At 42.9% G+C, this 17,572-nt stretch overlaps 1 protein-coding gene across 10 annotated transcripts in view; it reads left to right on the top strand.

The window, feature by feature from the left end:
* Positions 1-17,572, top strand: part of FOXN3 (forkhead box N3) — a 398,156-nt gene that overhangs the window by 248,375 nt on the left and 132,209 nt on the right. For all 10 annotated transcript variants that reach the window (XM_061611930.1, XM_061611929.1, XM_061611934.1 and 7 more), the window contains one exon: positions 1,398-1,534. In XM_061611930.1, coding sequence (XP_061467914.1) covers positions 1,398-1,534 — 137 coding nt within the window. The remainder of the gene's footprint in view (positions 1-1,397; positions 1,535-17,572) is intronic.

The raw sequence follows: 17,572 nt of genomic DNA, 5'->3' as shown, positions 1-17,572 counted from the left end.
TTGCATTCATGTTGTAGTAAAGAGTGGTTTGTGAAGTATTTATTTATTTATTAGATTTATATCCCACCCTTCCTCCCAGTAGGAGTCCAGGGCAGCATTTAGAATTAGGCAGCCCTAGCATGGATTTAATAGCAATGCCCTGAACCAGGCATCCATAGTGGAGTGCTTGGGTGACTGCCATGGCATAAATGCAATGGAGTCATCGATGACAGGGGTTCCCAAACTGTGCTGCATGGGCTTCATTCAGGTGGTCCATGGAGAGTCTGTGGATGTGTGGTTGAAGACGCATCCATTGCATTAAATATTCACATTGACTTTTAATTGTATTTTTACTGCTGCTTTTATTTCTTATATGGAGCTGAAATTGTAACACAATAAAATACAATATATAAGAAATAAAAGAAGCAATAAACATACAATTAAAATGCTACAGCACCCATCACAGCGCATTACAGTTGCTACAACAGGCAGAAAAATCATAATTATCTCACTTGCACAGCAGAACTTCCCTCTCTCTGTGAGTGCCCCATGCCCTCCCCAGTCTGCTCCAGGGGGGTAGGGGAACGCCTCCCAACAGATTTAGGGGGCACATGGGGAGAGGAGAGGAAGAGGATATTCCATTGTATAGCCAAAAGTCAATGTGCTGGTGGAACAAGTTTGTTGAATATCACACATAATTACCAGTGCAAGGGAATTCAGAATTCTTCTGAACCTGAAAATGATCAGTAAATATTGTTAAAGGCTTACCCATTGCAGACAAGTCAGATTTGATGATGATTCTCTCTGTCTAGAAACTAAAATACTGCATCTCTTAAACAAAAACTTTATGCTTGAAATATTTCCCCCACCCACCCACCCCGAGATCTATTTTAATTATTACATTGTTCATGTGACTCGGACAAGTGTGTGGAATTGATGGGTTAACTTTTTTTGTTGTGGAGTGATGCTAATGCTTTCATGCTGAAAGATTGGGACCACTTTATTTTTAAAACTACTTGCTCGGCGGTCTTATACCCACCCTCCTCCAATTTTCTTTTTCAACAGGAAAAAGAGAATAACAGTTTTGGTTTCTTGTCTGTGAGGCTTATGTGTCTTCCAACCTGGTTATGAAGAATAATTACGATCTTTCAGTGTGTGTTTCCGGGGGGGGGGGTCCAGAAAAATGCTGAAAAAGCATAGTAGCAGCTATTTTCACAGTTTATATACGATATCAGACTTCCCTGATTCCTTCTAAACATTAAAGCTGAAATACAGCCATACTCACATTTATGGCATAGAAATTAAATCTGCTGTTCATGAGTAGGAAGGAATATTCTAACGTCTTTGATAAATGTTTGAAATACCCTTATGTTATTTAAAATGTTTGTTGTTGGTTTTTTTTGTATCTTCCTTTGCAGAGTATTGGGAAGGGGTCTTTATGGTGTATAGACCCAGAATATAGACAAAATCTTATCCAGGCTTTGAAAAAGACCCCCTATCACCCATATTCACATGTGTTCAGCACACCTCCAGCATCTCCTCAGGCATATCAAAGGTAAGAAAATTTAAACATGCTTTTATATGGGCAATTGGGGTTTGTTGTTGTCTCTTTTGAATATTGGATCAGGCAAGGTCTATAAATCAGGGGAGGGCTACTTTCAGTATTGCATAATCTACTTTTTTAAAAAACTAGAGTTCCTGTGGTCGATCAACTTGTGCTAAATTTACAAAGCAGGAGTGCATACCTGGGATCTTTTAACACTTAAGGTGTAATCTTGATTAACAGTGTCTGGCTAGTTTAAACTAAAGCCCACTTATTCTAGTGTTCTTTGTGAGAATGGCAGCACCCTGCTGGCCGTTGGTGGCTCTTTGGAAATTGGACGGTGGTCCAGTCTGACTAGTGGGCAAAATTTAGAGCACAGTTTGCCTTCTGGCCACTCCCTGCCATAAAGGAGTACAGCACTTGTGAAAAGCATGGTAGATCCCTAAACTATCAGTGTGTAAATCCTTTGTTAGAGGCGCAGTATTTCTTACCAGTTTTGAAGGAACCCATGTGCTCATTTGCAAGTCATCGGTATAAGTTTCCAGTGCTTCTGTGGATGTTTCGGGAGGGAACAAAACCCTCAGCTGCTCATATCCATGGCCGCAGCTGAAATTTTAAAATGGAAGAAACCAGTCCAGGTTTTCCTCTTTGCCTGTGTACTTCTTTGAAAGCAGGTTGCTTGTGCTTTTTCTCCTCTTAGCTCAGTAATGGGGAGACCACTTTGTCATGCAGCTATCAAGCCCCATGTAAACTTTTGCTTCTAGGTAACAGAAAGCTTCCCGCCCCGTTCCCCCCCCTGCTGTTGTGGTTACCTGCTCTGTGAAGCGAGGGTGTTTGTGTGTGGTTATGCCCAGTTGCCATAGTGCTTTCCTGTTCACCAGGTGAACTAGGACTGGTGACTTTGAAGTGTCATTGAAGAAAAAAAGTATTTGTACAGTGTTTGTTCTTTGTTCTACTCAGGGGGAAATATATGAGATGATTATGGGGTCTTAAATCTGCTGCTTTTCATAATAACCACCCAGGAAACCAGTGATTTGTTTGTAAAAATTGGGGATCAAATCACTGTGCAACATGGGGCAGTTTGGAAATAATAAAACCTCTGTTGCCTTTGCAGATATGTCTGTTACCAGTACTAGGGGCTGATGAGCAATTCTGGTGTTTATTTAGTATGGGATTTGTGTGTGTGTGTGTGTGTGTGCAGTTCTCTCTCCCGTCCCCCCTCTCCAACCCAAGTTATATCACTTCCTCTTTTTTTTTAGAAGCAGCAACATACAAAGTAATTTCATTCTGGTAGCATTAATGAAGTTCTCGTGCATCTGTGTTAATTCGCGCGTTCCGTCACATGGCCAAGACAATCAATCTTCAGGCAGAGATGGGGAGGAACAGCTGGGCTTTCGCGGCAGACGGCTGTATGTCTGCCCTTGCTAGGCGATTAGCGTGATGGTAACCATAGTGACTAGAAAGTCTCCATAGCAACGCATAGCTGAGACAGGTGCAGTTGCATCACAAGGATGTTGCCTGGCAAAAGGACAGGCCATTAGTACTAAGATATACACTGTTGCCTTGGTAATGGATAACCCTACATAGCAGCTACAGTGGACTTTTTTTTGCCCTCTTGATTAAAGAATATAAAAAAGGCATTCTACCTGTTTTTATTTAAAAAACAAAACAAAACCTAAAACCCAACAGTACTGGGAGCTCTGTATTGGGAGGGTGTCTGACGTTAAAAGGTGATATGGATGTGAGATTCACGGAGCAATGATACAAAGTGGTGAAGAGCAGCACCATGAGAAACTGGTGCTAACTAAATACTGAAGGTTAAGGCTGTAATCCTATACTCACTTCCATTGAACTTAATAGGGTTTATATCTGAGCAGACAGTAGTAGTAGTTGCTGCAGTAGTATTTTAAAGAATTTTATCGCTGAAGACTTCCAGAACAGCTTTCAAAGTTCAATAGGAGGTCCCTGCCCTCAGGCTTGCAGTCTAAAAGACATGGCATGGCAGGAAAAAGGGATGGGGAGGGAGGAGGAAAAACAAGCTTGGGCTCCAGTTCTTAAAGATGCAGTTCTTATAATGACCAGCTAGGATGGAAACAGTTTTGGTAGCCTGAGGGAATGGCTGCTGCTAAGTGATGGTTGAGGTGAGCCCAAGCCAAGGTGTGGTCTTGTGGTTTCTCAGGAGACACAGTGGAACACCTCTGCTTCCCTTCTCTCCTCTGTCCTGCAGTGTGATGGAGATGCATAAGATTGCCCTTACATTGGCATGTATAGATGTTGTTGTTAAGTGCCTTCAAGTCCAGCAACCTCCAATAGCATCTGTTGTGAACCACCCTGTTCAGACTTTGTAAGTTCAGATCTGTGGCTTCCTTTATGGAATCAATCCATCTCTTGTTTGGCCTTTCTCTTTTTCTACTCCCTTCTGTTTTTCCCAGCATTATTGTCTTTTCTAGCAAATCATGTCTTCTCATGATGTGTCCAAAGTATGATAACCTCAGTTTCATCATTTTAGCTTCTAGTGACAGTTCTGGTTTAATTTGTTCTGACACCCAATTATTTGTCTTTTTCGCGGTCCATGGTATGCACAGAACTATCCTCCAACACCACATTTCAAATGAGTTGATTTTTCTCCTATCCGCTTGTTTCACTATCCAACTTTCACATCCATACATAGAGATCGGGAATACCATGGTCTGAATGATCCTGACCTTAGTGTTCAGTGATACATCTTTACATTTGAGGACCTTTTCTAGTTCTCTCATAGCTGCCCTCGCCAGTCCTAGCCTTCTTCTGATTTCTTGACTATTGTCTCCATTTTTGGTTAATGACTGTGCCAAGGTATTGATAATCCTTGACAAGTTCAATGTCCTTGTTGTCAGCTTTAAAGTTACATAAATCTTCTGTTGTCATTACTTTAGTCTTGACGTTCAGCTGTAGTCCTGCTTTTGTGCTTCCCTCTTTAACTTTCATCAGCATTTGTTTCAAATCATTACTGGTTTCTGCTAGTAGTATGGTATCGTCTGCATATCTTAAATTATTGATATTTCTTCCTCCAATTTTCACACCTCCTTCATATATAGTATTGCACTGTTAATCATCTGCCTTATCCTCCCAAGTATCCCCCAACAATTCCATAATAGTTCCTTTTATTTTTTGCAGCGCTTCATATATTCCCCTTGAAGTAGTGACCAATTTGCTCTGGGCAAAACTTCTGGCAAAGTGTTTTGTAGCCTGACGTTATAGAGCCACAACAGTACAAGCCAGGTCTTATGCTGCAGTAGCGATATCCAATCTCTGGCGTGCGTAGCTCTACCCTAAGTGCTACTTAAGCAACTGTTTGGAAGCTGCTTTGTTCAGTGAGGGCAGGTTTGCATTGGCTTCTTAGAACTGGGTGCAAAGGAATTTAAGATGGTTCATGAGTGAGTCCCATTTAGTCCATACCAATTCTGTACAGATAATCTTGCTTGAAGCTGCTGCCTGACGGATTTGGTGGCCTTTATTGACATAACAGTGTTGTTTTGTAACCAGTTGACCACACTGTCTAAGGCCCCTGGTGAGATGGGAAGATCTCATATGCCTTGTGGGAAGGATCCCAGTGGATGTCAATAACATATTGTTAATACAATTTTATTAATACAATTTTGTTACTTGTAAATTGCCTTGGAAAGATTTGTAGTAGTCCCTCCAATGCTGCAATTGTAGCTGTTATACAGGTAATGGGACCACGTGATCCCACTCAAATGCTGGGTTGTACTCAGTGGTGCCCTTGCATGAATGGAAGCCATATATAGCAGAGCCCTCCATAAATGGGGAGGTGATTTTTGCTGATTTCTTCCTTCCTACCCCCATGCTACAGCTGGTATAACACAGTGGGGAGGAGAGCCTGGCTGGGAGTCCAGAGTCTGTGAGTTCAAATCCCTGCTCGTGTCTCCTGGGTGTCAAGGCCCAGCTAAAGATCACCCCACAGTGAGTGGCTCAGGGGTTACATGCCTTGCCACCTGTGCAGCCGTGGGCAAGCTGCATAGTCCCAAGGAGCCCAGTTGCCCCCCAGCTGGCAGTTGCAGACAAGGAAGGGGCTGGCTTGTGCCGCTATGGCAAGCTGAGCAGGCCCTAGTCATCTGGGGAGGACAAGCCTCAGAGGGAGGCAATGGTAAACCCCCTCTAAATACCACTTACCATGAAATCCCTAGGATCGACTTGAAGGCAGTCCATTTCACCCCCATGCTGTTCTGGAAGGTGTCGCAGCCTCCTGGAGCAAATTTTTTTGCAGGGGAGGATGAGGGGAAAGGTGTGGGGGAGAACTGGTGAAAAATCACCTCTCCCTTCCATTTACAGAGGCTACCTTGCGCAACTTGTAGGAAGGACAGGATACCAATATAATGAGTAAGTACAAGTGCCCCCCCCCCCCCGCCGCTCCCAAATGCCTGGGTTGGATTACAATCTAAAACAAAGCATAAATTGTCTAGGCAAAAACTTGAAGCAAAATAAAATGTTTACTAAAATTCTCATACTCTGTTAGAAGCTTAACTTTGGTTACCGAAGCCAGGCCAAAGAGAGGAGCCTTATCCCCCTAAATTCCCCAACCCTCCAGAACAGATTTGGGGAGGGCAAGGAGAGGCGGGTAAAGTTTCGTTGTGCAAGCAGAAATCCTTGCACTGATGGAACCAATCAGCTGGATACAACCCAATGTTTCCCAATGTGCCCTAGCAAGTCGGGCCAGGTTACATGAAAGACCACCTGCCCCTGTATAGATATGTAGGATCATTTAGATCATCTGGGGAAATTGTATTTATGGCACTGCACTCTACAGAACATCAGGGTGCAGTGACCAAAAAATGGGCCTTTTCTGCCATTGCCCCTGTATTCTGGGATCTGGGATGCCCTTCCCTCTGCCACATGTGAAGCAACAGCCCTCAGTTGGTTCAGATGTCTTGTAAAGGCTTAAACCTTTTGCCCAGGCTTTCCTTGACCCATAAAATCTGACCCTGTTTGATGTGTTGGAATTGCTTGAGTTTTATTTGTTTTTATATGCTGTTATGCTGTTGTATTGGTTTTTTGGTTGTATTTTTGCTTTCATTATGATGTTTGCCTTGTACATTGCTTAGAGATTTTTCTGAAATAGCAAGCAGCTTACAAATGCTTTTAACTAAACTAAGCCATTGGGAGAAGTGCCACTGGATGCATTTGCTGCCTGCCCCTTTAATATTTCATGTGTGAATTCTCAATAGAGGAGGGCTCTAAGGTATGCAAAAAGCATTCCATTTTAGGGCTTGGTAAGCTCTGCCATACGTGCCTTGGCAACTTTTCAGTTTTTTTTAATGCAGTGGACTCTTCTTGGGGCTGTCCTTGAAGACTGCTCAGAAACATCACCAGGTGCAGAAAACGGCTGCCTGGCTTTTAACTGGTAATAATACATTGCTTATTGATGTATGTATATGTTTGGATATAAGCCCATTAAATAAACACTTTTCATCACACAGGGACCAAAGTGATTTCCAGTATACTAAATAAAAACATCATATCATTAGAATTCATAAAATGCGACTAAAAGAATCAGCAATTTAAATTATAACACAAATTACCACTACAGTGCAGAACAATCGCAAAAAACTCAGATGCTTTGCATCTCAGAGCAGTCTAAACCTTTCTTCAGACAAATGCTGAAGGAATTTCACTGATTGATGTCTAAAAGTTTCCAGGCACAATTTGAGGCAGTGCTTTGACCTTTTTAAAGCCCACACAGGATTGGGTTTTATGTGTTTTTGAGTCTATGAACTTCTCCCATGTAAACTTCCTGTGAATCTTCTGGTGAAGCTTTGTAGTTGTTTCACGTGCCATCTCCTTTAGGGGTTTGGCTGATATTGTCCCTGAACAAAGTTTTCAAGAAAAAAGTGGGATGAGAGTCTAAATCAACCAATCCCTGCAGAGTGATAACGGGAGAGGTCTGTTGTGCTTTTGTGTTGCTTATGGGCTTTCCACAGGCATCTGATCAGCCACTGTGAGAAACAGGATGTTGGACTCACTAGATCTTTGGTCCTATCCACCAGGGCTGTTACATTCTTTAAACCAGCAGTTTGAGTGGCTCCAAGTGGAGCTGAGGGTTAGAAACAAGAGCTTATGCTTTTTGTATGTGTAAGTTTCTAGGTTCAATCCCTGTCATCCACAATGTAAAAGGATTTTACAAACAGAGGAAGCTGCCTTATACTGAATCTGACCATTGGCTGACCTTCCTACCCCTACCTGGAGATGACAGGGATTTAACCTAGGACTGTTTGCATTCAATACATTTGTTCTACCCCTAAACAATGACCCTTTCTCAACTTGGAAGATTCTTTGCCAGTCAGATTTACTGTTACTGGGTAGATTGACCAATGGTCTGATTTCATATCAAGGCAGCTCCTTATCTGAATTATCCAGGGAATTGAACCATTAGAATTGGGTTCAATTCAGGCCTAGGTTCATTAGTGTTTCCTCACTCTCTCAGTAACTGGTTCAACCACTTTGGATGGGTTTGGAAGGGCTGAGTTAGTGTCAACTTTCTTAATGAATTCTCTGCTCAACAAGCTGTGGGAGTGGCTTTCTCAGTACAGAAGCTAACTTTTCCATTCTAGGTGGTAAATTAGCAAGTAAGAAAGATAGTATTATCACCAGTGGCTGTTGGGAGTCGGTCACACCCACTCTGATTACATCTTGTATTCCTTTTGTGCTTTGCATAGCATTGTGAGTAGGAAACCTAGATCTATCTTTTGCAGGTTTTTTTAACACTTTTTTTACCTACCAACGTAAGAGGCTACTTCATATTTCTAAGGAAATGGAGTATAGTTCACAGAGGTTTATGCCACTATAAATGTATTAGTTTTAAAGATTTGTTTTAAGATTTATTTAGTGCGTTTGTACCCCACTCATCAGTGAAAAAAGCTCCCAGAACAGTTTACATACCATCAGTTAAAACAAGACAGTCCCTGTCCACAGGCTTACAATCTTAAAACAAACGAAAAACCACGACACACAAGGAAAAAGAGACTGGGAGGGAAGAGGAAAGAAAGAAAACTCAGGTGCCAGTTCTTAAATCATCGTTCTTAGAATGACTAGCTGGTATAGAAACAGCTCAGGTGTCTCTTCTTGCAGCATGTCCAATGGAAAGAGTCTTGCTTCCCATCTCTTCTACTGAGGTAGCCTGGGTCCGACATGGGGAGCAGGGGGGGATCCTTTTACTCTTCTGAATCAACCTTGCCCCTCACACATCCCTTCTCTCCTCTCTGTCCTTACTTAATAAACAGGCTGGTTTGTTCAGCCCACTCCTTTATAACCTCAGGCAAGATGCTATAGGTCTCTTAACGCCTGTATCCAAGAAGTCACCATTTATTTGTTTTGAAACATCCCTATCCTGAATTTCCCTTGCTGGGGTAAAAAGTGGTAAATTGGAAAATATGTTAAAAATAAAATTGACATACTTTTCCTTTCCTCATTTGGAAAACGTAGCCAGTCCTTGGTATTTTACACAATTCTAGTTAATACCTTGAGACAGTAGATTACCTCCTGACTATTAAAGCACTTCGTTTCTTGTTTACAGAAAGTGCTAATGCTTGTGCTGTTGTGCAAAGATGCTACTGGCAACCTGTAAGATGTGATTTGATGTTGAAATCATTTCACCAAATGCTGGCTGTCAGTTCCTAAATAATGGGTTTGCTTATTTATATATCTGTATCATATCTAAGACACTTTCAGTATGTCCAGATTGCCTTGTGCTGGAAACTTGTATAACTAGTTTCAGAAATAATTAGAATCTCCAGAGGAGGAGGAGCGTTTTATAAGTCAGCATTTTATAAGTTGCAAAGTGAAACTTGGTTTCAGGTGTGCAGATGCTATCTTCAAAGAAAAGTTGAGTGGCAGCATTCCACTGCATCCCCCAAGGCTCTAGAAGACTGACACCTTTGGCTCTATAGCTCAGTGACTAAAATTAATAAACTACACATGGAATGACTTTAATTCTCCCAATATTAAGATGCCTCTAGGGGGCTGGATTAACGGAAGGAATTACAAGGTTTAAACAGCTCTGCTGGCAGGATCCCGTGGAGGCAAATTGACCCACTGCTTGTGTCTTTCAAACCTTACAGAGAAACCAATACTGAAGTTTGACACAGAATATTTCAGAGCTCATTCTGCTGAACATTTAGCCAGCGTGCTTTGCATTCTGCTGCAGTGCTCTGTGACATCTTGGATGAGCCAGGTTTATCAGAACATAGGAAGCTGCTGTACACTGGGCTGTATCTAACATTGCAGATCTACGCACACAACAGAATTTCCTCTTCTGTTTCTTCCAGCTCCCTACACCCCCTCAAAATCGGCTCGAGGGTTGAGGGACCTTTTTCAGATGGAGGGCCATATTCCCTACTGGACAACCTTTTGTGGGGATGCCTATCAGTGGTGTGTGGGCCTAGAAGCAGCAAGTTAGTGAATCATAGAATAGTAGAGTTGGAAGGGGTCTAAAAGGCCATCAAGTCCAACCCCCTGCGCAATGCAGGAATCCAAATCAAAGCGTTCCCGACAGATGGCTGTCCAGTGTCAGAGAGCCCATTACCTCTTCTAACCTTTTGTTCAATAGGCTGTGTTCCAGCCACACTGATTCAGAGGTTTCTACACGTACATACTCCACATCTCTCCATCCAAGCAAGAAGCATTATTAGAACTCAAGGACACTTTCCAGCCAGGCAAGTGGGCTGGAAGGTCAGTGAGGGGAGATGCAACCTGGGGACATCTCTGAGGACCAGATGGAGAGGTCTAGAGAACTGCATTTGGTCCTAAGCCTGAGGTTCTCCACTCCTGGTCTGATGGGCAGTGTTCAGAAAGCCTTTCCCAACCCTGTCTGGAGATACCAGGGATTGAACCTGGTACCTAAAGCATGCAAAGCATATGCTCTACCACTGAGCTACAGCCTTCCCCTTCCCAGCTTTTCCATAACATGCACTATGATGCTTACTATTTCAAGTGTCTCCTGGATTCTGCTGCATTTAGTTTGTAGTTTAATTGCATTTGTTGGTTGCTTTTCTGCTTTTGTAAGTTGCTTAGAGCACTTGGTACAGCTGTAAAATCAAATACAAAACAAAGAAACATCAAAATAGCAATGTGAATGGGTGAGGGAGACATACTAAAAGTAACAGCAGCAGCAAGGAAAAGCTCTTGGAACCAAAATCATTTTGGTAGGAAAAATAACAATAAAAGGGTAGAAACCTTTAGATTTGTCAGAGCAGAGAATGCCATCCATTGTGTGAGAGAAGTGGAAGATGGGAGAGTTGCTACCTGTTCTGAACCTAATCAAAAAGAGGGTGGCAGTTAGAAATTGAACAAATAAAAGTCCATCCATGTTGTCCTCTTCCTTAACTTACATTGTAAATAAGCCAGAGTTATATGATTGAATATTCCATAACAGTTGTGTCACTGCTGAAGTCAACATAACAGGTTTTTTTTTTTAATTTTCGTCTGGGAAATATACCTATTTGCATTGGTTTGTAATGTATTCCCCAGAATGTACACCCTTTCTATAAAAATGTTTGCGGAGCTAAAGCAAACTATTGACTCACTAGCTAAGTTCTCTTTGCATCTTTCTGGTGTCTCAACATGAATTTTCTTCTCTCAGAACAAGTACTTTGGGTTGTAAAAAACAAAAGTCTGCTTGTACTTAAAAAGGAAACAGAAAATCTTTCAAAACAGTGTTCCTTTTATAAAATAGCATTTTACATCATTCCACACAAATCAAAATATAAACCATCAAAGTGAGTGCCAAAATGTAACAGTTTGGGTGCAATGCACTTTATTAATCTTTTCTCATATCAGTATCATAGCTCTTCAGCCTTCTGTGTTGAATCTAGCAGTACTTTCCTTTTGCAAAAACCAAAATGATCAGGAGGCCAGAGCTTGTTCCCTTCAACTGGAGCTTTTTTTGTGCAGAAAAACAGCAACCAGGGGTGGCAGACATTATTTTTGTGCAGAAAAACAGCAACCAGGGGTGGAAGACATGATTTATTTATTTATTACATTTATATACCACCCCATAGAAGCTCTCTGGGCGGTTTACAGCAATTAAAAACATTAAAAACAAATGTACAAATTTTAAAACACAAAAAACAATTTAAAAAATCTAAAAAACAATTTAAAAACACATGCTAAAATGCCTGGGAGAAGAGGAAAGTCTTGACCTGGCGCCAAAAAGATAACAGTGTTGGTGCCAGGTGCACCTCGTCATGGAGATCATTCCATAATTTGGGGGCCACCACTGAGAAGGCCTTCTCCCTTGTTGCCAGACTCCCAGCTTCCCTCCGAGTAGGCACCTGGAGGAAGGCCTTGGATGTTGAGCATAGCGTACGGGTGGGTTCATGTCGGGAGAGGCGGTCCATCAGATATTGTGGTCCCAAGCCGTGCAAGGCTTTATAGGTTAAAACCAGCACCTTGAATCGAGCTCAGAAACATACAGGCAGCCAATGCAAGTGGGCCAGAATTGGTTTTATATGTTCGAACCATCTGGTCCCTGTTACCAATCTAGCCACTGCATTTTGCACAAGCTGCAGCTTCCAAACCATCTTCAAAGGCAGCCCCACATAGAGCGCATTGCAGTAATCTAACTTGGTTACCAGAGCATGGACAACTGAAGCCAGGTTATCCCTGTCCAGATAGGGGCATAGCTGGGCCACCAACCGAAGTTGGTAGAAGGCACTGTGCCACCGAGGCTACCTGAGCCTCAAAGTGACAGAGATGGTTCTAGGAGAACCCCCAAGCTACGAACCTGCTCCTTCAGGGGGAGTGTGACTCCATCCAGGAGAGGCTGAACATCCACCATCCGGTCAGAAGAACCACTCACTAGCAGCATCTCAGTCTTGTCTGGATTGAGCCTCAGTTTATTAGCCCTCATCCAGTCCATTGTAGCAGCCAGGCACCAGTTCAGCACATTGACAGCCTCACCTGAAGAAGATGAAAAGGAGAAATAGAGCTGCGTGTCATCAGCATACTGATGGCAACACACTCCAAAGCTCCGGATGACCACACCCAACGGTTTCATGTAGATGTTGAACAGCATGGGGGACAGAACTGATCCCTTTGGAACCCCATACTGGAGAGTCCAGGGTGCTGAGCAATATTCCCCAAGCAGCACCTTCTGGAGCCGACCCGCCAAGTAGGAGCAGAACCACCGCCATGCAGTCCCTCCTACTCCCAACTCAGCCAGTCTTCCCAGAAGGATACCATGGTCGATGGTATCAAAAGCTGCTGAGAGATCAAGGAGAATCAACAGAGTCACACTCTGGATAATGGAGGTTTATAAGATTAGGCATGGTATGGATAGAGAGATGCTTCTCACCCTCTCATAATGCTGGAACTCTGGGTCATCTGTTGAAACTGGTTGGTAGCAGATTAAGGAAAGACACTTCCTCTGAAAATGCATAATTAACTTACGGAATACCTTGCCACAAGATTCTGTGATAGCCACTAGCTTAGACAGCTTTAACTGCAAATTTCCAGAAGACAGGTCTGCCAAGTTCAAGGACATTATACCTCTTGAGTATCGTTGGTTGGGAAGTAACAGTGGGGTGTGTGTGTCTTGCCTTCATATGCTGCTTGTGGGCTTCCCAGGGCCATCTGGCTGGCTACTTTGGAAACAGCATGCTGGACTGATCTAGCAGGGCTACACTTCTTTTTTCTTCATCTTCTTTGAGCTACGCTTGGAATGAAAAGTCTTCATTTCATTTTTATGCTTTTTTCAAATTCTGGCCTTGGCGAATGAACCTATCCTTCAGAACAAGTATTTAAAAAACTTCTGAATGCTTCCTTGAGCAGCTAGCTGCATCTGTGTACTGAGTGTAAAGCTGCTTCTCAAAAAATTATTTTCCTATATGGATATCAGTTCTGTTTTGGAAGTGTGTGCGTGCGTGCACACACTTAGCTCTTCTACACCAGGGGCTGGGAATCTTTTTCAGACCAAGGGCCACATTCCTCAGGTGCAGTCTTCCAGGGGCCGTGTGCCAACGGTGGGCATGCTCACACACAAACGCACTTCCACCTCTCTCACTGTTAACTCTCCATCCAGGCAAGCAAGAGACAATATAATAGTTCAGCTGGTAAGATGGATATGGCTGTTTCTGGACTGGGATAGCCTGACCACTGCCATCCATGCACTTGGTAGCCTGTAGTGGATTACTGCAATGCACTGTATGTGGGCTGCCATTGAGGTAGGTCCGGAAGCTGCAGCTGTTGCAAAATGTGGCAGTTCGACTGCTCACTGGGGCAGGATATTGCCCACATGTTGCCACTCTGCTTGAAAGAATTACATTGGCTGCCAATTAGCCACTGGGCTAAGCTCTAGGTTCTGGTTTTGGTGTATAAAGCCCTATACAGCTTGGGACCAGGATACCTGAAAGATGGTTTCATCCCTTACATACCACATCGATCACTCTGCAGATGAGGGCCTCCTGCAGATATAATCTCATCAGGAGGTCCATTCCACAAAACATAGGAGTCGAGCCTTTAGCAATGTGGCACCTACCCTTTAGAATTCCCTCCCTTTAAATATTAGACAGGTGACATGTCTGTTGTCTTTTCGGTGCCTACTGAAGACCTTCCTCTTCCAACAAACTTTTAAATTTGAGATCTTTCCCAGTCTTTCCCAGTCTGTATTGGAATTGTTCTTAAGAAGTTTTTATTTTATTGTTTATTTGCTGCCCTGGGCTCCTTTGAGAGGAAGGGCTGGGTTGTGGTGGTGGTGGTGGTGGTGGTAGTAGTAGTAGTAGTTCAAAGACACATTCCAGCCAGGCAAAAACATTCAATGGAGTGTAGCAGAATTAGTGAGGGGCATGGTCTGGGGAGAGACCCAAGGGCCAAATTTGGGCCCCACCTTTCAAGTTACTATCCTCTGTTCTACACAAAAATGATATGATTGCAAGCAAACCTATTTTATAGGAAGCAAACCTCTTGTCTAAATAATGCTTAACTGGGGTTTGTTTACTTCTGTAGGTATCCTGTGCTTTTGAAATGTTTCATGAATAATATCTGTTGCATAGAGGAAAAAGCAATATTGTGCTTGCTAAGGCTTCCTTTTTATAGTGTCAAGAAATGAAAAGCTGCTTACTAGTAAGTTAATAGTTTAAAGGACCACCATCTGGGAATTCATTTGGACCACTTATATTTGCAGCTTGTGCTTGTAATAATTTTCTATACAAGCAAAATACTTCAAAGCCTACAGAGTGAGGTGCTAATTTAGTCTCTGCTATTGGTTATAAAAAGTGGGTATAATTTCCACCTTCTGCTTTAGAACACTTATCCTCCTTTTTAAATCAAGGGCACCAGTCAGAAAATGTTTTGATGGCTTCAATAAAGATAGTGGATTTTATCCATGTCATTTTTCCTTATTTGAAGTGTTGCTGTGGGACTGATATTCTTAGAACAACCCCTGAGATCATCTCTACGGTAACTGGTGTGTATATCAAAGAAACAAACATTTCTGTTTTTTCCAAAATGCTAGTTCTATGAAAAAGACAGCTATGAATTATTTTCTTTATTTTTGTTCCCATCTTATCACACTGCACAAGTGGGCTTTCACAACTGTATGAAAGAGACACATTTAAAACAATAATATGTATCAAATACTTACTATGTAAAAGTTTTGTTTGAAACCCAAAAAGTATACAGAAGCAGAGAGTAAATTGCAAATCTGTTCTTAAAAAAAGAAAACCAGTTAAAAGCAGCCATCTACCACTGTCTCCTCTCAGATGGCTCCTAAAAATGAGAATGTAAATTTTAGTCAGTTTTCAGAAGGCAAAAAAAGGAACTTCCTTAGGGGGAGAGTTCTAAAAAGAGGGCACTGTTACTCAGGAAGCCCTAATTTTAGTCCCAGCCAGTCCAGTTACCTGCTGAAGGGAAGATATCCAGAGCAGATCTTTTTCTGATGATCTCTGTGTATGGAGAGGCTGGTAGGCAAGAAATCTTAAATAACGTGGTTCCAGGATAGATAGGCTTTAAAGCAGGGACCAGTATCCTTTTGGGGACAGTGAGGACATTTGTATTTTTGAGCGAGTCACAAAATGACTGCTCATGGAGTGTGTGGCATAACAAAAAATGGCTGCCACATCTGAAAGAGCAGGAAAAAGAGACAATAGCATAAAATGGTGCCAGCATGCCCACCATCAAATGAACCCCCCTACCCCATCAGTAGCCGAAAAAGTTTTTCTTTGCTCGCCACCCCACATCTCCCATACACACCCGTGCGCAAACGCGCACACATACTGTAGATACACAGAGGGTCTCATTCTGTCTCTCTCACACACAAGCACATTCCCCCTTGCCATCCCCCGTCCCCGGGCACCCACACTCCCTACCCAACCCCCTTGCCTTGACTGTTGGGCTGCCGCTGCTGCTGCCACCACCACCCTCTTACCTGCCCAGGCTGCAGCCCTCCTATCTGCTGCGATGTGCGCAGCCTCCTCCAGTGCTGTGCTATGGCTTCTGACACAGATTGTGGAGAAGGAGCTCCCAGGCACTCCTCCATACAGACAGTGCTGGCTTAAGTAAGCCTGCCCACCTGCCCCACCTAGTTTTCCCAACAGTGTGAATGCCATGTTCTCTGTGCATGCATGCTTGCCATCACCCAAGATGGTGGCAGGGGCTTCCCTAAGCAGCTGATATCCCCACCACTATCTTGGTTGATGGCTGGCATGTGTGCTAGGCATGCATGTCATTCACACGACACAAGAGGTAGATGGGGCGTGCAGGCAGGCTTATTAGCCCCGCACCACCTATATGGGGCGGGGGGGTATGGTGCTGCGGCCCTGGCCCTGTTGGAATGTAAAATATCAAAATCTGAAAGCAGGCTTTGCTGTGTGAGTTCTTAAAAATCCACAACCCCAAATGAATAAACTGAAAATGTTTTATTTCTCCATTCTTTTTAAAATATCCAGTTCATTTTCTAAGCTGCATTCAGATTGCAAAGGTTTGCTGGACGTGGTTGCAGTTTCTGCCTCTTGAGAAGCTGAAGAAGTTTAAAAGCAAACGTACAAAACATCTGACCCTGTTAATAAAACTAATGCCTTGCACCATTCTTGTAAATAGTTTGTACAGGCAGAAAACACAGTCCTCTGGCTTTGTATGCTGTGCATGCAAATAGCCCAAATTTCTCTCCCCCTGCCTCTAAGGCCTTAGTTGACAGTGAAGTGTGCCCCTGCAAAATCTTGGTGCTTAGGCTGCAAAACTTAAATATTCGGCCAAAAAGGTTATGGTGGGACCTTTTTAAGAAAACAAAATTACACCCCCAGGGCAGAGGAGCCTTACAGGACCATTCTGCTCTGGCACCCTGTTCTTCTGGGCACTTAAACAATGTTAGAAAGGAGGGAGGGGGGGAGGAGAAGGAGAAGGGTGGAAATGGCAAGAGACTGGAGTCCTGGCACCAATTAGTTTTGAGATTACTTAAAGAGGATTGCAATTTCAAGGCCAAAATGAATAGGGAGTGGGGTAAAGGGATTTGAAATGAGATTATGGGTCCTAAAAGTGCCTTTCTTTTGTTATGGAAGTAATTCAGCAGTTTTGTTCAAGCTGCAGCTGCGACAATCCAGTTTAGAAAACTTGTTAAATGTGAGATCAACGTCCTGTGGCTTTGGAGTTGCAGCTGATCCCCCTTTTGGTTTCTATGAAAACCTGACAGTTCCCTCGCCCCTTCCAGCAAGTTAGCAAACTATCCTAAAAGGCTAGTGTCTTAATCAAAAGCTTTGCTGTTTTTTTAAAAAAAGGAAAATATTTTTTACAACTTAAAGGGGATGAGGTGGGGAGAGGGAAAATGAATGCCTTGAATGCCTCCCGCACTATATTGCTCTGTTGTTCTTGCAGGTGGCCTGTTTTGGTCTCTCCAAGCAGTTTTTCTTTTTTACAGGGTTTAAAAACATGCCCTTGAGACTATTAAAAACATGTTGCAGTGTAAATGTTTTGTCCCATCCAAAGATCCACGATGGACAATTTTTTGCTTCTAGTTCTGAGGTAGTTTGTAATCCTTATCTCAGCAGCAGGGGCTCAGCTTGAGAC

This window comes from Rhineura floridana, chromosome 2 (assembly GCF_030035675.1).
Source record: "Rhineura floridana isolate rRhiFlo1 chromosome 2, rRhiFlo1.hap2, whole genome shotgun sequence".
NCBI classification, from domain to species: Eukaryota; Metazoa; Chordata; class Lepidosauria; order Squamata; family Rhineuridae; genus Rhineura; species Rhineura floridana.
Note: the sequence above shows the minus strand (reverse complement) of the source record. Positions and strands in the feature narration are given on the sequence as shown.